At 59.4% G+C, this 21,866-nt stretch overlaps 1 protein-coding gene across 4 annotated transcripts in view; it reads left to right on the forward strand.

The window, feature by feature from the left end:
• The window catches only part of LOC104654227 (tubulin polymerization-promoting protein), a 43,641-nt gene that overhangs the window by 12,471 nt on the left and 9,304 nt on the right, over positions 1–21,866 (forward strand). The window contains exons 2-5 of one of the 4 annotated variants that reach the window (XR_004056332.1): positions 1,515–1,829; positions 13,071–13,224; positions 13,880–17,607; positions 18,642–20,035. Coding sequence is in view for 2 of the 4 variants with exons in the window: in XM_030927155.1 (XP_030783015.1) it covers positions 1,519–1,829; positions 13,071–13,224; positions 13,880–14,074 (660 nt within the window). In the remaining 2 variants the exon portion in view is untranslated. Of the gene's footprint in view, positions 1–1,514; positions 1,830–13,070; positions 13,225–13,879; positions 20,036–21,866 lie in introns of those variants that run through there. The other 3 variants (XR_004056333.1, XM_030927155.1, XM_030927156.1) reach the window with 3 other exon arrangements.

Below are 21,866 nucleotides of genomic sequence, written 5' to 3' on the forward strand. Positions count from 1 at the left end.
CTGCTGCAGAGGACCAGTGGAAACACAAGCCAGGCCTGTGAGAAGCTCCTGTTTCAGACAAAGAAATGGTGTCAGCGATAAAACGGGACACCTGGCTCGACACCTGACCCGGCCCTTCTACCCCCAGGATCCTGACCCCAGGTGGCCCCACCCCCACCAGGATCCTGCCCCCACGTGGTCCTGCCCCGACTGGGTCCTGCCCCTGCGTCCTCCGCTGGGTTGGCATCTGCATTTTCGGTGCCTTCCAGGGAAAGGGGTGAATGGGAGGGGCCTGAGGCTCTTAAGGTCCTCAGTGTAGGGAGTGCCCTGGTATTTTTTACAGCTGTTTTGGGGGAATTTGTGGGATCTCAAGGTCAGCAGGGGCCACACTCAGGACCCCCAGGATGACAGAGCCACACTTTGGCCATGACTGGTGCTGAGAACTCCAGATCTGAGAGGGCTCCGTGAGTCCCAGGGTTGGGACATGCACCTGTGTCCTCGGCACGGACCCTCCCACTGGCTCTTGTGTCTGTGGGCCGAGGCCACGTTCAGCTCTCAGCGCAGTGCTGACGGCCGACCTGGCATCTGGCCCCCTAGGGGAAGCGGCTGTGGTGCGGAGCCCAGCACCTCGCTCTGAGTCCTTCAGGGCCTGACTGGGTCTCACCATGCGTGGTGGGGAGGCGGCCTCGGCAGCCCCGCCCTGTGGCGTAGCCCTGCGTCCCCGAACCCTCCCTGGGCAGCACCCCTCAGTCTTCTCAACCCCACGGCCCAGCCGCCTGCTCTGGGGGTGGGCGCCTTGCAAAGTCCAGAGGGCGTCCCTGCGCCCCGACGCCGGTGCCCCCACCACTGCCTCAACCCTGCACAGCCGCAGTCCCCTCCCCTGGCTGGGGCACCATGGGCTCGGCAGGCCCAGGGCACCTGGGCAGAGCATCCTCAGGTGACCCCAGGGCCATCACACACCACCCCCTCCCCAGCCCATACCTCCATCTACGGTCAGAGGCTCTGCACTGGGGTGGGAGCGGCTGTCGCAGGACCGCTGTGGACCCTCCCGGAGGAAGGCGTCCTGTCATGGTCACGGAGCCCGGGGAGGGTGTGGTCCTCAGGTGTCCCCCAGAACTGCAGAGCGGGCATCCACAGGAGGGGCAGTGGAAAAGTGTAGCGGCAGGGAGGACCCGGGATGGGCTGTGATGCTGCCAGTCACACCCTGAGCCTGCTCGGCCTGGAGCCCCTGGCACCCAGCTCAGCTCCCACCCTGGGCTCTGCGTGCTGCTGGCTTTGTCTGACTTAGGGGGTCCTTGGCCTAATGATGGCAGTGGGCAAGGCCTCGCTTGGCTCTGCTCTGCCCAGCAGCTGGACATGCATGCCTCCAGGGCAGCTGGCTCCGAGGGTCTGAGGGGCCTCACGCCCAGCCCCGGGAGGGCCTGCCCGTCTCAGCCACGTCCTGGTGCTCGTTGGTATGGCAGGTCTCCTGGGTTGCACCCAGATCAGCTGGGACATGGCCCAGGTGACACCTTTCTTCTCTCCTTCCTCCACAGCAACATGGCTGACAAGGCCAAGCCCTCCAAAGCTGCGAACAGGACGCCCCCCAAGTCCCCGGGGGACCCCTCAAAGGACCGGGCGGCCAAGAGGCTGTCGCTGGAATCGGAGGGTGCCGGTGAGGGTGCAGCCGCGGCCCCCGAACTCAGTGCCCTGGAGGAGGCCTTCCGGCGCTTCGCGGTGCATGGAGACACCAGGGCCACTGGGAGGGAGATGCACGGCAAGAACTGGTCGAAGCTGTGCAAGGACTGCCAGGTGATCGACGGTAGGAATGTGACGGTCACCGACGTGGACATCGTCTTCAGCAAGATCAAGTGAGTGTGCTGGGCTCACAGGCCGAGGACCTGGCTTATGGCGGTCTGTGACCCTGAGCCCCCGGGTGGGTTCTGTGGGGAGTGGGCCATGGGGAGTAGAGGGGGTTGTGCTTCAAGACCCCGCCCTTCTCAGAAGCAGCCCAGACGTGGGAGTCTGAACGTGCCATCTGGGCCTCTGGGAAGCAGGGGTCTGGGCATTCCAGGACCTCTCGGTTCCGAGTCCTGAGCGGCAGCCCTGGCTCCTCCCGGCCCTGTGGTCATGCGGGGTCTTGGCATGGGAGGTGGCCTATGAGGGGGTGTCTGGCCTCGGAGCAGACGCAGGGTGAATGTTGCCCTCCAGAGTCAGGGAGCTGTGGCTGGGATCACTGGGCCTCCCCAGGAGTGGGGACAGTGACTGCCTGAAGCCTGGAGAGGCAGTTGGCTGCTGGCGGGCAGAGTTCCCAACCCTCCGTGGGTTGACTCAGGGGCTGAGTCTCAGAGGTTGGATGCTTGTGTCCCCATGCATGGAGCTGGCCATTCAGGTGTCCCCCAGCCCCTCCCAAAGCCTTTGTGCCGTTCCACTTCTGTGCCGGGATTCCCACAGGTGCCGAAACAGCAAACGGCACCAAGGAGGTGGCTCTGGCCATCACTGCAAAACCGCATCATGCCGTTTGCTTTGTCTGTGTCATATGTGCACGTGTGCGCGTTTCTGCGTCATGTGTGCATGTGTGGGTGTGCATTTCTGTGTCGTGTGTGCACGTGTTTCTGTGTCGTGTGTGCACATGTGCAAGTGTTTCTGTGTCATATGTTCACGTGTGCATGCGTTTCTGCATCGTGTGTGCTTGTGCGTTTCTGCATCCTGTGTGCACGTGTTTCTGCATCGTGTGTGCAAGTGTGTGTGTTTCTGCGTCGTGTGTGCACGTGTGCCCGTGCATTACTACGTCGTGTGTGCATGTGTGTGTGTGTTTCTGTGTCATGTGTGCACATGTGCAAGTGTTTCTGTCATATGTGCACGTGTGCATGCATTTCTGTCGTGTGTGCACATGCGTTTCTGCGTCCTGTGTGCACGTGTGTGTTTCTGCGTCGTGTGTGCAGGTGTACATGTGTTTCTGTGTCGTGTGTGCACATGTGCACACATTTCTGCATCGTGTGTGCACGTGTGTGCGTTTCTGCAACGTGTGTGCACGTGTGTGCATGTTTCTGCATCGTGTGTGCACATATGCACGTGCATTTCTGTGTCGTGTGCACGTGTGCACACGTTTCTGCATCGTGTGTGCACGTGTGCGTGCGTTTCTGCATCGTGTGTGCACGTGCATTTCTGTGTCATGTGTGCACACGCCTGTTGCTGTGTCACACGTTGCCTGTTTTCTCCTGGATGATCGCCGGGAAGCACACTGAGGCAGCCTCACACACCCCGGTACCTTTCACCTCATGTCCCGACACCCCACCATGATCGCACCTGAGAAAAGCAGTGGTTCTCCCCCAGCCCCGTGTCCAGCCCTGTCCTGTCCACCTGTGTAGAAATGGCTTTATTTTGGCGGTTTGCACCTGCGTCCACTTGCGGCCAGATTCCTACATTGCCACAACCTCATCACTCTTTCATCTCAGAGCTCCTGCTGCCTTCCCCGTCGGCGGCCTTGGCTTTGCGAGGGGCTGGGCTGTGGGTCAGACGCCCCCGTGCTGAAAGCTTTGGGGCCCAATTCTGCGGTGTCAGCACCCATCTACCAGCTCTGGGTGGGCGCCGTGGCCTTTGCAGTTGTGCTGTCTCTGCTGTGGTCTGTGGCGATGTCACATGTGTCTCCCGGGTCATGCATGACCCCTGGGTCTTGGGTGTCTCCTGGGTCGTGCGTGTTCCCGGACTGTGCGTGTCCTGGTGAGCTTCCTGTTGTGTACGGCATATCTGAGTGCATCTGAGGGCATTTTGGGTTTAGAAAGTTATGCCAGAAAAGCCATGAAACCGCTCAAAAGGATGCCTGAACCCAGACCTTCTCTCCAGCTGACTGTGTTGCAAGCTCCCCCAGCTCTAGGGGACGGCAGAGGCAACCAGGGCCAGCAAATCTTATTCGTCGTCCTGACAGCTTGCAGCCTCAGTCCCAGAGAAACTGGAGGGGAGGGTCCATCCGGGGACCCGGGTGCAAGCTGGTCTTACCCTTGACCCTGTCCAGACCCAGTGGCCCCTGCCAACCTCCTTTGTGGCTTCCCAGCCTCAGTATCCTCATGGGCTTAGCCATCGGCCGGTGTGAGAGGAGGCTGTGGCTGGCCCCTCTAGGCAGGTAGTCACGCAGCCTTGCGCTTCCCAGCCTCGGACAGGGCCATCATTTGCCAACACCTTGGCAGTTGGAGCCCATACTAACCCAGGATCACTCATCCCTGGGGCCTCTGGAGACCAGGAAGGCACAAAGAGCCTGCCAGGGCAAGGGGACCAGCAGGGCCCCGACAAGGGCTGGGGCTTGGCTTTCGAGGGTCCGTCCGACAGCCTGCACCCGCCACACTGCACCCCCGGCCACAGTGCACCCCCCTGTGCTGCACCCCTGGCCATACTGCACCCCCAGCCACACTGCACCCCACGGGCTGCACCCCCGGCCACACTGTGCCCTCTGCGCTGCACCCCCGGCTATACTGCACCCCTGGCCACACTGCACCCCACACGCTGCATCCCTGGCCACAGATCCTTCGTGGACTGACTCTCGGGGCTGCACCTCCAATGGGATTGTGGCTGAGGCGACTGGCACCTGACTCAGAGGTCCAGACCCCACTTATGGGCTCTTTGGTGAGAGGCAGCTCCCATAGGCTTGCTGGGGCTCCCACATCACCCCCAGAGCTTGTCATGCCAGCTACTGCCTGGAAGACAGACCAGCCCGCCGTCCCCTGCTGGAAACCTGCAGCCTCCTGCAGCAGCGGGCTATGTGGGGTGGGCTTGTGTAGACACCCCCAGCCAGCTGCTGGCAGGTCCTGGTGACAAGGGCTGCTCTGATGGGTCAATAGCCATGGGCAGGCGGCACTGACCTGTGCCATGCCCGAGAGGCCGGGGGCCAGAGCCTCTGGCATAGACAGTGCCCTTGTCCTGAGCCCAGAACTCACTTTGCCAAGGGGACGTGTACCAGGCACACGAACCAGGAGAGAGAAACTGGGTCGGCTATATTTAGCCCATACAGCGGCAGGTGGGGTTCGCAGCGCGGCCATGGTGTCTGGAGCCTGCGTGGGCATTGGCAGGGCTGGCTTCTCCCCTTGGCCGCCAGGGCCCATGTGTCCCCCAGTGCTCCTCTTCCCCCTCAGGTGTCCTTGTTTGGAGGGGACCCAGCCCCTTTGTGGATCCCAGCCCCGTGCTTCTGGGCCCTGGCAGCTGCTCCTCAGCAGGCCTGGGCATGTGGGCGCGTCTGAGACGAGTCCCTGGGTGCCCTCTGTGCCGCCCAATGTGTGCTCCAGGATACACAGGAGCAGACCCGGGGCAAAGCAGTGTGGAGACCGTGCTTGTGGGTGAAGCTCCTAGAAGGGCTGGGCGGGAGGTGGGAAGAGCCTGTCCAGGGGCCATCAGCCCTGCAGGGCCAGCCCCATGCGCACAACCTTGGCGCTGCCCGGACACACCAAGTGTGGTGCCAGGTACGATTCCTTCTGCAGAAAGTGGCCTTCAAACGATGGCGCATGTGTGCGTGCACATGGCCACACGTGCACACACACGCCTGCACACGCCTGCACACACATGCAGCACTCTCCCTGTGGTGGGTGGGGCTTGGCGGCTGTGGCTCATTTGGAGAATGATGGGAGTCCTGCCTGCTCGTGGGGGTGCTGGCACCCCAGAAGACCGGAGGAGCCCCAACTGGTCGGGGCCTGTTCCCAGAGCCAGGGCTTGAGCTGCTCAGGCACTTGGGGCCTGAAGCTTGGCCCCCTGCTCCAGCACGGCCACCTCCCCAGTGCGGAGCCTGGGACCAGCCTTGGGGTGTGCCAGCCTTGGCTGGCCATGAGGGTCAAAGTCTGGGGGAGCAGACAGCTGTGACCTGAGCCCAGGGAGGGGTTGAGGCTGAGACCCAGTCCTGGGCAGCCTGGTCGGCTGACTGGGCACTGTGGGTGGGCGCCGTGTGGCAGATTGTCCTGTTGGCAGCAGCTCAGGTGGCCAGGACCGGGACCCTGGCCTGAGGGGAGGCTGAGGGATTCTGACCTTCCCGCCTCCCAATTCACCTGCAGCCGCAGACCCTTGTGACCCCGGGCTTCCCCCAGGACTGCTTCCGCATCTCTCCCACCCTCAAACTGTCATTCCCTCCTGCAGCCTGGACTCCCCTCGGGGGGGGTCCCTATGATCCTGGCACAGGGTCCTGACCTCCCAGGTGTGCAGGAGCAAGGGGTCTAAACTCACACCCTTGTCTCAGGAAGAGAGAGGGGGGCAGGGCCACCAGGAGGGGCTGGGGACACTAGAGATTTTCCTTTAATTTCCAGGAAAAGCAAGGGGTGGTGGGCAGCAGGCCTGAGGGGTATCGGCTTGCTTTTGTTTTGCATTTTGGAGAGGGGGATGCCCACTGTCACTTGTGGGAGCCTCTGCCTCCCTCAGGAGCTTGGGGACCGCGAGGAAGTGGCCTTAAGTACCACAGAAAGCTGCTGACTCTGACAGGACTTGCAGAGAAAAAGTCCACCGATTTCTGTTTTCGGGGCAGGTTGCCATGGCTCCACCGGCGTGGCGCCAGCTCGGGGTATCTGCGAGCCTTTGTTTAGTCCTCGTTGCCATGGCAGCGCTTGTTTGTTTTGATGTTACTATGTGTTAAATCTTAAACAAATTTCTTGCAGCCGTATGCCAGGTTTTTGTTGAAGACTACCGTTAACCCAGACAATGACTCCCTCCTGCAAAGAGCACGCACTGGCAGCTTCAAAATATTAATTAATGGAGGCATGAGGTGCACAAGTGGGATCGGACCACGAGCGGTGGGAGTGGGGCCCAGCAGGGCCATGGACAGTGAATCTGCCAGCACCTCCTTGAGCCTGGGGAGGGGCCCATGCCATGGGTGCCTTGGGACCCCTGGGGTCAGGCTCAGCCGCTGCCTCCCCACCTGCACCAAACACCACCAGCCTCTGGGCAAGGGTCTTCCAGCCTTGCAGCCTTGCCTGGCCCCCTGCAGGTCCATCTAGCCAGGTGGGGGCACCCAGCCAATGAGGCAGAGGAAGGAGGGGCCCCCCGTGGGTCCACCTAGCCCAGGTGGGGGCAGCCAGCTGATGAGGCAGAGGAAGGAGGGGCCCCCTGCGGGTCCATCTAGCCCAGGTGGGGGCACCCAGCTGATGAGGCAGAGGAAGGAGGGCTGGGCTGGGGTCTCGGCTCGCTGGGAGCCCCAGCCTCCCCCAGGACCCATGCTTGTGTGCTGGGTGTGGTGTGTTTTCCCAAGTAAATGCACTGACATTTCCTGCAGACACCTGGGCGGAGACTGGGTGGTAGCTTGGCTTGGGGGTTAGACTGATACCTGGACGCAGGTTAGGAGGAAACCAGGGCCAGTGGGGGCCTGAGAACAGCAAGGGCAGGCTCCCTGGGGTCTGTGGTCACCCCGAATGGGGAGGACTGCTGAGCCTGGTACACTCCCTAGGCTAGCCAGCACTGGGGTCTGTGGTCACCCCGAGCGTGGAGAGCTGGCAGGACACTTTGTCCTAAAGTCTGCAGACTGTTCCCAGTATGGAAGCCGATCCAACCATCTCCCAGGAGCAAGACCCAGGTTTGGAGAGAATCCAGGTCACAGCGTGTTTGGAGGGCAGCCACCACAGGGCAGGTGAGGTCCTCAGAGCGCTGTTTGTGACGTCCTCCTGTCTGTCCATCTCAGAAAAGCAGTTGTCAGCTCCCCTGGTAGGGCTAGGAGCCTCAGGGCAGCATTTCTCCCCTCCCCCTCCCCCGTGGTACCCAGCCCCGGGGAAGGGTGGGCTGCATTCCCCACACCCAACCCTGTCCCTCCATTGCTGTGGGTGCCACCCTGTCCCGGGCTCGCGCTTGGCACCTCTGGAGCCCTCCAGCCAGTTCTGTCTTTGGGTAGCCTCTAGTGGCCACCCCTGGAAGTGCAGGATGACAGTGGCTTCTGCAGAGTGGAGCCCCTGGCAGGGGGGGGTCCCTCGACCGTGGGTGCGTCTGTGACTGAGGGTTCATGAGCTCGTGGCGCCGTGGCCTCGCAGTCAAGGCCTGTGGCTTCTGTGACCTGCAGGTGCAGTACTGGCAATTCCCAGTGCACTGCATGGCGACAAGCACCCATCTCTTCTGCTCTCCCCAGCACACTGTGCGGCGCTCCGCCAGCAGTGGGTGTGGCCTTGGCTGTCCACTTTGCCCCATGAGCCTGGCCAAGCAGCACAGGTAATGTGAGAAGGTGACTTCCAAACAGCCAGAAACTGACCTCAGGTGCATAGACCCAAGCCCTGCCTGGGCCGAGACTAGGGCAGACGGAGGCAGCCAAGCCCCTGAGGCCCCCTAGAGAAGGTCAGGCCCCTCACATCTGCCCGGGGTCCCTCTGGGCCCCAAGTCCACGTCTCACCAAGGGCCACCTCTTCCTGGTGACATCCACAGGGTGGTGACCACACACGCTCCACCCCCACCCCTCCCCAGGAAAACAAAAAGGCTGGCGGCAACGCAAAATTAGGAGGAATCTTAGGGTGTCCCACTCAGAGGGAAACAGTGGGCGGATCACAGGCGGCCCCTGAGGTAGGGTGGGACCTTCGGTAGCCAGACCTCTGGAGCTCAGGCACCCCACCGACCCGCTGTGTGGGGGCTTCATGGTGGGCCTGCCTAGGATTAGAGCTGGTGCAGCAATGGGAGGGCCCTGGCTCTCAGCCCACCCCAGGGCCTGAGCTGCCGTGGCCCAGTGGACATTGTCATCCATCGGCTAAGCTGAGTGGGGTGCAGGAAGGGCTCCGGTTTCCAGAGATGAGGGGAGAAGCCCTCCCAAGTGGCCAGATATCACCTCACCTGCCCCCAGGTACTCAGCTACTGGTGGAGTCACCTGCCAGGGGAGAATGGGCAGGGCCTGGAGGGCTTGTCACCGACCACCGCCGGCCCCAGGAAACTTTGCTGTAGGTCCTCTGTATCCTGCTGGGGCTTGGGGAAGGCAGGGGTGACCAACAGGCATGGGGGGACCCCAGGCTGGGTCCTGCTGGACCAGGACCACCGGACCCTCCTGGAGCAGTGAGAACTCGGAGCTGACGTGCACGATGGCAATGCCAGACAGGGCTCCGCTAAGGCCATGTCCCTACCAGGCAGGAGCCTCCCCAGAAGCCCCCACTCCCCCCGCGGGACCCACCAGCTAGGGGCTCCTTCCCAGCCTCCTCAGGTCTCAGGAGCTAATGGAAGATCCCAGAGGTTGGTGCCCTGGGGGAGCCGCAGCCCCTCACTCTTGGACTCGCCTAAGTACAGGGAGAGGCTGTTTCCCCCGAGATTCTCCTCCACAGCCCCCAGCTTCCCACCTGTGGCAGCCTCTGGACAGGGCACTCCAGCCACAGCAGCTGCAGGCTCAGAGAGCCCAGGGGAGCTGGTAGCTTTCTCCGGAACCCGAGTAGCAAGCTGTCATCCCACCCACTGGCCCCTGCCCCTCAGAGAGGTCACCCTGGGAGGGCATTCCTGATTCACAAGGGTGCTGGATGCATAGTCCCGAGCCCAGCAGTGCCTGTGACTTCCGCCCCAGAGGAACAGGCCTTGGTCCTCAGAGGGCTGTCCTGGCTTGAGCCCAGCTCCTGGAGGCCCCAGGCCGGGTCCCAGTGTCCCCTGAGAGACCGAGCCAGGCCCAGAGGCCAAGGGGACTCAGAGCTTGGGAAGTAAGTCCAGGCCCAACAGGGTGTCGTGTGTGAGCAGTGGCAGCGCCTGGCTGGGCCGGCTTCCGGGCAGGGCGCGGGGCTGGGGAGCGCATGGGCAATGAAGATGCTGAGCTCTGCACTCGGAGGCTCCTCTAGCACCCTGGTCTCTGGAGAACAGACCCACTCTGTGTCGGAAGAGCCAGGCAATCAGACTAAGTGTCTCTGGGGAAGACACAGGCACTGCTGTCCTAGAACTCTTAGGACTGCCCCAGGCAGGGGCACCCGGGTCTTCTTGGGGAGAGTTCCCCACCAGCATAGGGCAGAGACCCAGGCGCCCTTTCCCCAAGACACTCGGGGCACGGGCAAAGCAGGTGTCCCGATCTGAATGTGGCCTCTGATGGGGGAGCCCCCTCAGCCATCCCCCTCCCCGCCGAGTGACTCATGCTGGTGGTGCCTGGCTCCGAGGCTGTCAGAAAGGGCTGCGTGCCCCAGCACTGGTCACCAAGCTGGCAGTCAGGCCTGGCGTCCGCATGTCAGCTTGGGCAGGGTGTAAATAGAAGAGAGAGCGCCTTTGATGGTCTGGGACTGACAGAGAGGCCCCAAGGGCCCTAGAGAGTCAACACCCCCACAGGGCCCAATGGGCACTGTCAGTTCCAGGCACTGCTGGGCTGCCTGGGGTGGCCTGGCTCCTCCAGCACCACAGGGAATGGTACGGGTGTCCAGGCTGAGCGCGTCAAGGGGCTAAACCTGCCCCCAACACTGTGCACCCCCAAGCCATGGAGTGGCTCAGGGCCCCTCCGGCTCACCGGGCTCACCAGCGCCCCCTGGGGGATGCTGCTGAACAACAGCACCCTATGACACGCAGTTCTGGAATGTGCCCTGCCTCGCTATCCTCAGCAGTCCAGGCCCCGCCCTGGGGCTCTGTCTCCCCATAGTCCCCTCCGGCCACAGCGTGAGGCCTCCGCTCACCTCCCTGGGACCCCATGAGGCGTGGGGGTCTGTGCTGTGGGACCCCAGTGCTTGGTGTGTTTCTGAGTGGGATTTCTTCTCTGGCACAGTGCGGTTCTTGATGGTGTCTGTTGTGTCTTCAGGACACGCCTATAAAGTGTGTGGGAACCCTCAGGTGCTGTTTAAACACAGCATCCGCTTTGGTCTGGCCACTTGTGTTAAACACAGCATCCGCTCCAAGCCTGGCCACTTGGCACCCACCGCGTGGTATTCTGGGCTTGTTCTCAAGGGTGGGGTGCCGTCCACGTGCGCAAGCATCACAGCACTGTGGCCACGGCTGAGGGCCATTGGATTGGTTGGGGTTTGATGAGAGCAGAACAGTGGTAAACATTTGCATTTAAGTGTGAGCCTCCCTATTCATTTCTCTTGAGCAAGGACCCAGGAACGTGACTGCTGGGCCTTCTTTGGCTGTGACAGAAACTGTCCACAGTGGCTCTGCCATGCTGCTCCGCCGGCTGTGGATGAGGACGCCCCCCACCCGGCGGCCTGCTCAGCTCGAGGTGCTGGCAGTTTGTTTATTTGATTGTCTGTGCTCCCTGGAGGGTGCGCAAGGCCTCGCTGTGGTTTCCCTCCGCACTTCCCTGAGGGCGCCATAGCAGCCGCCTCTCCGTGTACTTGTCCGCACTTCCCTGAGGGCGCCATCGCAGCTGCCTCTCCGTGTCCTTGTAGGCACTTCCCTGGGGGCGCCATGGCGGCCGCCTCTGGGTGTGCTTGTCTGTCCGCACTTCCCTGGGGACGCCAACACTACCGCCTCTCCGTGTGGTTGTCTGTCCCCACTTCCCTGAGGGCGCCATGGTAGCCGCCTCTCCCTGTACTTGGCACTTCCCTGAGGGCGCCGTCGCAGCCGCCTCCCCGTGTGCTTGTCTGCATGCACGTGTTTTCTCTGAATATTGCTGCTTCAAATATTCTGCCCGTCTTTTCACATGGCATTTTTTTTCTCACTGCTGAGTTTTAAGGTTCCTTTGTGTATCTCAGAGACAAGTCCCTTTCTCAGGCAGGTCTCCTAGTCTGTGGCTTGTCTTCTCATTGTCTTAAGGGTATCTTCTGAGAGCACAGTTGCGAACCTTTTGATGAAGTCCAGTTCATCCATTTTTTCCACTATAGGCCGTGTTTTGTTGCCATTTCTAAGAAATCTTCGCCTAACCCCAGGTCACAGAGATTTTCTTTTGGGGTTCTTCTAGAAGTTTGTTTTAGTTTCATAATTAGGACTGACATCTATTTTGAGTTTTGTATATAGTGCGCAGTACAGACCAAAGTGTATTTTAATTTGCACAGGGATCACCAGTTGCTCCAGCTCCACTTGTGGGAGAGGCAGTCCTTTCTCTCTGGCTTGCCTCTGCACCTGTGGACATCGGCGGACGGCATGCGTGTGGCTGAGCCAGACTCCCCGGGCTGCGGGGCTGGCGGTGTGCCCATGCCCACGTCACTGCCACTTTGCAGTGAAGCCTTGATGAGCTTTGGAGTTGGGTAGTCAGTCCTCTGACTGTTCTCATTTCTTGAAATCGTTTTGGCTATTCTAGGCCCTCTGTTCATTGACTTCTGGAAAGGCTTGCTGGGGTTTTATGGGTCATTTGTCTCCTGAATCTTGGTCACTGTGGTGGATTCTGCAGCTGGGAGTGCCCTTGGAATGCTTGGCCCGCTGGGTGCAGCCTTTCTCGCGCTGTTCCAGAGGCTTCCCTGGTGAAATGCAGGTGGCTTTTGCAGAACTGAGCCTCATCCACAGGATCTCTTGTTTTAAACATTGAAAAACCCTACTTTGGGTTAGTTGTGGTAGATCTGATCAGAGGAGAAAAATGTTTTCTAATTAGAATTATTATATAAGAGACCAAGAGTCAGTTTAGAACCCTCTGAAATTGCCTGAATGGCCTGTGGTGGGAGGATGTTGCAAGGCGTGGAGTGTGTTTAGATGCAGCGTGTTGTGTGACCAGGAGCTGCTCACCACACCTCCTGCATCTGGCTCTGCACCTCTGAGGCCAGGGCAGCACAGGGGCACAGCAGGGCTGCCTGGCGGGTTTTGGAGCCAGGGGGTCTGAAGTGTGGGCCTGTGCCCATGCTGCCAAGTGTCTGGGGGCGGTGGCCCCTCCTAACCATGTTCCTGTGTCGGGGACACCTCCACCTAGGACCCCAACACACACAGGCAGAGCCGGGGCCCCAGCAGGTCCTAGGACCCCCAACTCCCGGCGCAGCTGGGCGGGGCTGTGGTGGCCCCCGGAAGAGGAAGTGGGCTCTGCTCCCTAATGGCCTCCCCCACCGCCCCAGCAGAGTGCAGACCCACAGGCACCCTGTGTCAGAGCGGCCTGCAGGGCCGTGTGAGCATCCAGCTTTATAGAGGACCTGCTTCCACCAAGCTTTCTTCCAAGACAGTTTGGATTTGCGGCCCTACCAGGGCGGCTGCCTGTGGGTGAAGCCTGTGGGTTGCTGGGCAATGGCCGCCCAGCTCTGCTCGGACCCACGCCGGGGCGGGCAGCCCTGGGCCGGTCTGCGCCCAGCCCTAAGTTGCCTGTGCCCTTGCAGAGGGAAGTCTTGCCGGACCATCACCTTTGAGCAGTTCCAGGAGGCACTGGAGGAGCTCGCCAAGAAGCGATTCAAAGACAAGAGCAGCGAGGAGGCGGTTCGCGAGGTGCACAGGCTCATTGAGGGCAAAGCGCCCATTATCTCAGGGGTGACGGTGAGCAGGGCGGGGATGGAAGGCGGGGCCTGGAGGGGGCTGGGGGCGGGGCCTGGCAGGTGGGTGGTGCCTGGGGAGGTGTGGTCAGGAGGCACATGGATTGGGGCGTGGCCTGGAGGGTGGGGCATGGGGGGGCGTGGTCAGGAGGGGCATGGATGGGGGCTTGGCCTGGGAGGCGTGGTCAGGAGGGCATGGCTTGGTGTGGGGTCTGGGAAGGTGTAGTCAGAAGGGGCATGGATTGCGGCCTTGGCCTGTGGGGGTGGGGTGGGTCCTGGGAGGCGTGGTCGGCAGGGCGTGGCCTGGGGCAGGGTCTGGGGAGGCTTGGTCAAAAGGGGCATGGGCTGGGGGGCCATAGCCTGGAGGGTGGGGCGTGGCTGTCCTGACAGCCCCTTCCCTGTGAGGGTGCAGGTGGTGGGGTCCCCAGCTGCATAAACACCAGGTGGACCTGGTCAATTGTTAGGGTCGCGGCACCCTGCAGGCCCAAGGCTGCCCCAGGGCCACAAGAGATAAAAATAAGAATTAAAATTAAAAGGGGCATAAATCCCAGGGTTTTTTGCCCCTTGCCCACCGCCCCACCGCTGGGAGACCTGCCCACGGCACAGCCACCTCACCTGCTGGCAACTTACCTGTCCCCTTCCTCCCGCTCCTCTTGCAGAAAGCCATCTCGTCGCCCACAGTGTCGAGGCTCACAGACACCACCAAGTTCACGGGCTCCCACAAGGAGCGCTTCGACCCCTCTGGCAAGGGCAAGGGCAAGGCTGGCCGCGTGGACCTGGTGGACGAGTCGGGCTATGTGTCCGGCTACAAGCATGCGGGCACCTACGACCAGAAGGTGCAAGGGGGCAAGTAGCCCCCGCTCCATGCCTCGCGGCACTGCCGGTGTCCCTGGAGCAGGGACTCTGTCACCTCGCACTTCATTACATTCCTGTGCTCACTCGGGCAGAACTCAGACGGGTGCCCCAGAGGGGGCTGGGGGGAGGCCAGGCCCAGGCCTCCCTCCTGCCCCTCCTCCTGCCAGATGCCCCCAGCACTCCCCTCTCGAACCAGGTTTGGGCCCCAGTTCACTGACCCTCCTTATACACCTGCGTCCTCAACCGTTTCCAAAGTGTCTCCCGGATCACACCACATCGGGCACGTGGTTTGCAGGTCAAAGGGGTGTTTTAAAGGAGCTGGCTGTCATGGCAACAGGAGGCTGTGCTGATCTCCTGACTGGCAGACACCTTCCAGGAGCCCTGAGGGTGGCAGGAGCTAATCCCAACCAGCAGGCAACTAACACGGAGTTGGCCCCACACCGGGCATGGGAGGTGTCTGTGGGGCCTGAGGCCTGTACTGTGTGCAGTGGACACCACAGGGCCTTCCTGCTTTCCTGGGCAGAGGGCAGAGTGAGGCCATCTGGCAGGGGTACTGGGCACCTGGCACATGTGTGGGGAAGCCGGTCACATGGACACAAGTGTGCACACATGCCTACAGGCCAGCTCTGTGCCAAGGGCAACGTCGGAAAAAGGAAAGCTGTGGGGGACAGTGGGCGGCTTCCCGGCTGACCACAGTGGCCTGGACTGTGAGGGTGGAGTCAGCTCCCTTTGCTTTCCTGAGTAGACGTGGTGGCTGCCTGTGTTCTCAGAGCAGGTCTAGGAAGATTCGGAATGTCTGGTCCCCGTGGTGTTGCCAGGCAAGAGACATGAAGTGCTGAGACACTCCTCGCCTCACTGCGTGACAGGGCCTCTGCCCGGCCCTCCCGCTTGCCCATCCTCACTAGCTGCACCCTGCTTGCTCGCAGACCTCCCATTGCCATAGCCCAAGCGCCTTCTTCAACTCTCCTGAAATGACTCAGCCTAACCTCTCCCGGCCCCTCCCCCTAGAGAGCAGGACACCAGGGAGGACCCCTAAGCCTGTAGTGTCTGTGGGGGTTTCTCTGCCAGTAGATGGCCAAACAGAGCCCATCCAGGACCCTCCACGCTGCCAGGACACACCCAGGCGGCCTGCCCTTGCCTGTCTGCACCTGGGGAGAAGCTGGCACTCCTGCTCCCTCCTGGGGAGGCTGAAGGGTGTGGCTACCCACTGTCACAATGGCGCACTGCCACTGTCCCTTGGCACACAAACAGCCACAGCTGCGCGTGTGACCTGCTGGGTTGTGGTTCTGGAGTCTACCTGAGGATGAGCCTGCGGCAGTCTTGGGGAAACGCTTCCAGAGCCTGTTAGCCCGTGGCTACGGTGAGGCTCTGGCCAGGGCAGGGGTGCCCAGGGCCAGGCTCACAGCACAGGATGGTGAGGCTCCTTCCTCACTGGCACGCATGAGCGCCACTCGCCTCCCCTGACTCCCAGGAGTGTACCTGCTGCGGCCACAGCCCTGTGGAAGGACTCCCCTACCTGAGCAGAGCAGGAGCCGCAGGGCTGGAGCTCCCAGCCAGCATGGTCCGCTGAAAGTTGGGGGTCTCCGAGGCCCCTCAACAGACTGCCGCAGGCTCATCCCCAGGTAGACCCCAACCTGAGGATGGGGAGGACCTGGCAGGCAGCTTCCATGGCAGGGCTGGGAAGTTCGTGGTGTCTGGCAATAAAGACCAAGGAAAAATGAACCTCAGGCTTCGTGGCTCCTTTAGGATGTCACCTCACCGGCCTGGGGAAGGCGGGGGGTGCCCAAGCCCAGCCCTGTGCCCCCACTGAACCTGGCTGGACCGCGTGTGAAAGGCAGAACTAACGTACGGAAACATTTGAAAACAACTCTGAATGCGCAGTGTGGAATCGTCCGATTACAGGCGAGCAGTCACTGGAATTGCCTGATCACAGCCCATCACAACTCCAAAGCCCTTGTGTTGAAGAGGTTGAGGACGAGCTGTCACCGGAATCACTGATCACAGAGAAGCGGGCCATCAGAATTGGCCGATCACAGACGAGCAGTCGCCGGAATCACCTGATCACAGACAAGCGGGTCACTGGAATCACCCAATCACAGACAAACGGGTCACCGGAATCGGCCGATCACAGCCCATGACAATTCCAAAGCCCTTGTGTTGAAGACGCCGAGGATGAGCAGTCACCGAACAGGGCGGCTCCCCAGGTCCCGGAGCCTGAGACCCGAAGGACCCTGGCACCCTTACACCCTCGGACTCCTGCCCTCCTCGGCCTCTCTGGCCCCAGCGCGGCTCCACCCTGGGCCGCATCTCCTGGTCGGAGGCTGCGTTTCTCCTTCTTCTGTCTATGGGCAACCCGGTCGCCACAGTCACAGCCAAGTCACACAGAACGAACGTGACTCCAGAGGACCTTGCCCTGGAGCTGAGCCTGGCGCCGGGTCAGGACGGAGGGACAGGCGGATTGGGGTCCGCGGGTCCCCACACGGCACGGCAGGCACAGAGGCTCACCAGGCCTTGCTGCGGTCTGTGGGGACGAGGGACACTGAGGAGAGGGGCACCAGGACCCTGCCTCCTGGTCACTGGTTGGCCTCAGACAAGAATGGCTTCAAGAGCCAAGCGCATTGGGAGCACACCAGAAACCGGCCCTGAGCACGAGAAGCGTCTCCACCCGGCCTGGGCAGCACCCGACCCCGCAGGGAACAGGCCCTGTCACCGACGGGGCACTTCGTCCACGCGGCCAGCACCGACTCACCACAGCCCTTCCCAGACCTGGCTGGAATGACCGGAGCGGTGGGGCTCATGGCTCCCATCTTGGCCCCTGGAGGTGAGCTCCTTTGCAGAAGTGGACCCTTCACTCTGAGGAAAGTTGTGGCATGCATTCTGAACCCTAGGACACCCCTGTGGGTTTCGTGAATGAGATCGAGGCTGCTGTGGCACCCAGCCCGTCCTAGCCTGGAGCACCGTGGGCTCCTGGAGGGAGAGGCCCCACACCCCCCGCTCTCCCTCCACACTTCCAGGGTTGGTGCCCACGTGTCAGAGGCATGGCCTCCCCTGCGTCCCGCCTTCCCTCAATGGCCCCCAGGCTTTCCTCAGACATGCGGGAGCCAGGAGAGCCCCCTTCTCCACTCGGCTCCAAAGCGAATCTTTGAAAACATCCACTCCGCTCCCATCTCTGTCACCTAGCCAGGAGGGGTAGCAAAAATTAAGTCACGAGGGCATAGTGGTCACCATTGTCAGTTATAGTTTGTCTGTGGAATCTGTAATTGCATCTGTGTGCCGCCTCCAAACACAGAACATTGTTTGGACAGCAGCCCCACTGCACGTAACAGACCCGTGCATCTTCCTCAGTTTCTGAATATTGTGAATTCAGGCAGGTGTGTGTTCTCTTCTGCATGTTTTTATGCACTGCCAATTAGCTTCTACTAACCATGGTTCAACAGAAAATAAATGTGTATTTCTGAATAACAGAAACCGCACAGCCTGCAAACCAGGAGAGGGACAGGTTCTGTCGGGGGTGACCAGGAGAGAGGGGCAGGTTCTGTCGGGGGTGACACCAGGAGAGAGGGACAGGTTCTGTCGGGGGTGACACCAGGAGAGGGACAGGTTCTGTCGGGGGTGACATGAGGAGATAGGGACAGGTTCTGTCGGGGGTGACATGAGATAGGGACAGGTTCTGTCAGTGGTGACACCAGGAGAGAGGTACAGGTTCTGTTGGGGGTGACACCAGGACACGGACAGGTTTTGTTGGTGGGTAACAACAGGACACAGGGACAGGTTCCGTCAGGGGTGACACCTGGAGAGAGGGACAGGTTCTGTTGGTGGGTGACATGAGGAGAAAGGGACAGGTTCTGATGGGGTGACACCAGGACACAGGGACAGGTTCTGTCGGTGAGCGACACCAGGAGAGAGGGACAGGTTCTGTCAGGGGTGACACCAGGAGGGACAGGTTCTGTCGGGGATGACACCAGGAGAGAGGGACAGGTTCTGTCGGGGATGACACCAGGAGAGAGGGACAGGTTCTGTCGGGGGTGACAAGAGGAGATAGGGACAGGTTCTGTCAGGGGTGACACCAGGAGAGAGGGACAGGTTCTGTCGGGGGTGACACCAGGAGAGAGGGACAAGTTCTGTTGGTGGGTGACACGAGGAGAAGGGACAGGTTCTGTCAGGGGTGACAGCAGGACACAGGGACAGGTTCTGTCAGTGAGTGATACCAGGAGAGGGGGACAGGTTCTGTCGGGGGTGACACCAGAAGAGAGGGACAGGTCCTGTTGGGGGTGACACCAGGAGGAGGGACAGGTTCTGTTGGGGGTGACACCAGGAGGAGGGACATGTTCTGTTGGGGGTGACAAGAGGAGATAAGGACAGGTTCTGTCAGGGGTGACACCAGGAGGAGGGACAGGTTCTGTTGGGGGTGACACCAGGAGGAGGGACATGTTGTTGGGGGTGACAAGAGGAGATAAGGACAGGTTCTGTCAGGGGTGACACCAGGAGAGAAGGACAGGTTCTTTTGAGGGTGACACCAGGAGAGGGACAGGTTCTGTCGGGGGTGACACCAGGAGAGAGGGACAGGTTCTGTCGGGGGTGACACCAGGAGAGAGGGACAGGTTCTGTCGGGGGTGACACCAGGAGAGAGGGACAGGTTGTGTTGGGAGGACAGTGCTGATCGTGTCTCAGCATCAGGAAAGGAGAAAGGCAGAGGGAGCGCATTGAGAAGACTGTTCACACCAGAGTACTTATTCATTTTTATTTACTGCTATAGGATAAGCAACCAGGTAGTGTTCATAACAGCTAGCTTTACCAAAATTAAAGTTCAAATTATATGTTTAAAATATTGTAGCAGAAGATTTATGTTTATACTGGACTATTTTTACACCTTCTAATATCCTGTCCCAAGTTTGGGCACAGATGGTGGAGTTGGGCTGGCATCATGTCCTGTGGCCGCCCCACTTGCCTGTCAGTGCCGCTCCATCCCAGACCCCAGGGGTGCCAGCTCAGGGCCGACCACAGCAGCCCTGTGTGGGCATCACCTCCTACCCCGGCCCCCACCCTGGGCTGCTGCAGCCGCCTGCTTTTGTGAATGGTGTTTTGTTGGCGCAGGGCCTGTCCTGTGTGTTCACACATGCCTGTGGCTCCTTCTGCTGTACAACTGGAGTGGGGAGGAGTTGAGATGGAGACGCCTTGGCCCTGGACACTTATCTGTCCCTCTACTGGCCCAGCTCATCTCCTCCTGTGGGCAATCACATGTGCACTGGCCACCCTCCCACCCCACACCATGAGGGGATGGCACAGGGGGACGATGAGGCTGGACAGTGATGTTATCAATAGGCCAGAACATCCTTCAAACACTGAACCTGCATCTTTCCTCCTCTTACTACTGAACAATTTGTGAGCTCTGGTGGTCCAGAGTGTGGCATTTGTCCCCTGGCCTGTGTTGGGGAATAATGGGCACAGCGAGATGCTTGACTTCTTTCTTTCGACCTCTTAAAAAACTAAACTAAGCCAAACCACAAAGGAAATCTGCACAACTTAAGAGAAACTTGAAAGGGAGCGTGTAACTACTAGTTTGTACTAAGGTTTTTTTCAAGAAAGGGAAACAAATTTATATATATATATATATGTGCAATATATTTTTACACCGTGTGATTAACATAAGGGAGTACTGAGCGTATCACTTTATCAGTGTGACGGGTGATGTCCATGTCATGGCTGTTCTGACTCTGAAAGGCACTTCTGCCAACGTCTAAACCGCACTCACTGGGAACGTCCGCGGGGTGGGGTGGCTGTGCTGTCCCTTCTGCAGGTGAGAGGCGTGGTGTCGCCTGTTGGACTTGCTGTTGAGCCTGGCTTGCAAACCTGTAGTGAAACAGCTCATGTCTGTGTGCACATGCCCCTGTGTGTCTGCTGTCATTAACATTGTGTGTCCAGTTGGTAAAGTGACAAATAAAGGTGTTTTAAAACATGGATTTCTCTGTTCCTCAGAGCACACATGTCTGTAACAGATGATAACAGGGGATGGGTACTGGAGGGGCCCCAGGCAGGGAGTGTGCTGAGTGCCTCCACTGGGCTGAAGCTCACAGGGCTGAGAGCCTTGTGTCCCCTTTGCCTAAGGGAGCCTCTTGCTTCCTCATCTAGACAGGAGGACTGTGAAGGAGGAGCAGGCGGACCAGCCGTCTGTCAGTTGTGAGTCCTGGTCTAGCACTGGTGCAGCCCTGGGTGGGGTCTAATTCACGGGGAATGGACATGAGACATGAACACTGTGAACACCACCGTAGCCCCCATAACAGGGCGACGTCATCACAGGCTGCCAACCTGAGATACTAGCCCAGTGAAACAGTTTTCCAAAATGAGGATACAATAAAGGCATTTTTAGACAATGAAAAGAGAATTTGCCACCAGCAGACGTTAAGAGAAATTCTAAATGCAGAAAGCAAAGGTGATCTCAAATGGTATGTCTGGTTTGTGAAGAAAGCAGAGCAAAGAGAATAAATAGGTCAATAACTCCAAATTAACAGTGACTATATCAATACTTTGTGAGGTTAAAATGTTCCATAAAAATACTTGGGAACCCCCACAGGTGAGAACAGGAGCATGGGGAGGGACGCGCGTCTCGCGCTCAAGGAACCCCAGGGGTGGGTAAGAACACGGACTAAACGCACACATGCCGTAAGAACAGAACAGAAGCGGAGTACACAGTCTCCAAATGAGCAGAGGGACATGTGGGATGACAGATCATCTAAAAGTGGCAAAAGTGGAGAGGGAAAAAATCATGGAATAGAACAAACAGCACAAAATGAGATGGCAGATTTAAATTAATTAGATGGTGGATCAATCAGATTCACTGATCAAAAGAAAGAAACACAAAACAGGGAAATCGATAAAATAATATTTTAACCCATATTTATTTGTTATTTCAGCATGGCTAACGATAGATCAGATCAGAAATTGAAAAGAAAATGGAGGCAAAGGGTGTTTTTTTGAAAGGACTGAAGAGAAAGTTCAAACAACGAATATGAAGAATGGCCAAGAATGGGCTGGGTCCCCGGGAGGCAGATGCTGAGGTGGCCTTTGTATCACAAGAGGCTCACTGATGAGGAATGCCCCTGAACAGCGCAAGGGGAGGAGGCAGGGTGGCTGGGAGGCCTCAGGGAGGCTCTGGAGATGGCCTGCTAGGGAGCTCCCTGTGGTTCGCATTAGGTGCAGGCCCTGCCTGCTTGGACACCAGCTGTGGCTGCCTGGATGAGTGTGTCCTCAGCTCCAGAGCCCAGGCACAGCCTGACAGCATGGCGGCTAGAGATGGTCTCTGCCCCTACGCTCCTTGCCCCTGGATAGCAAGGTCTTGCTTAAAGGGACACAACTGTCCCTACGTCTCTGCCACAGGGACACACACAGCTTCAAATGCTGAAGCCATTCCAATTATGTGTGTTATATCCCCCAAAATGGAAAATTAAGACAATATGGATCAATTCTTAGAGACACATAACTTATAAAAACTAACTCCAAAAGAAATGGAAAACCTGCTCAGCCTTGGGACTTAGGGGAAGTCACTGCCAGCTACAGTAGAAAACCCAACACCTCAGTGGCTGGACACACAAAATTTATTACACAACGTCCAACTTCAGGAATAACAAGAGATCTCTTCCAACAGAAGACAAACCGGCTTCCTAATCCTGTGATGCGGCTGCCCAGGTCACTGGTAGGGAAGCTATCAAAGTGATGCACCAGCTCCCACTGCTCTGGCCTTGAAATGACTCACCTCAGTCCCACGCACAGGCTGTTGCTCAGTAGTCACACGGC

This window comes from Rhinopithecus roxellana, chromosome 3, assembly GCF_007565055.1.
Source record: "Rhinopithecus roxellana isolate Shanxi Qingling chromosome 3, ASM756505v1, whole genome shotgun sequence".
Taxonomy (NCBI): Eukaryota; Metazoa; Chordata; class Mammalia; order Primates; family Cercopithecidae; genus Rhinopithecus; species Rhinopithecus roxellana.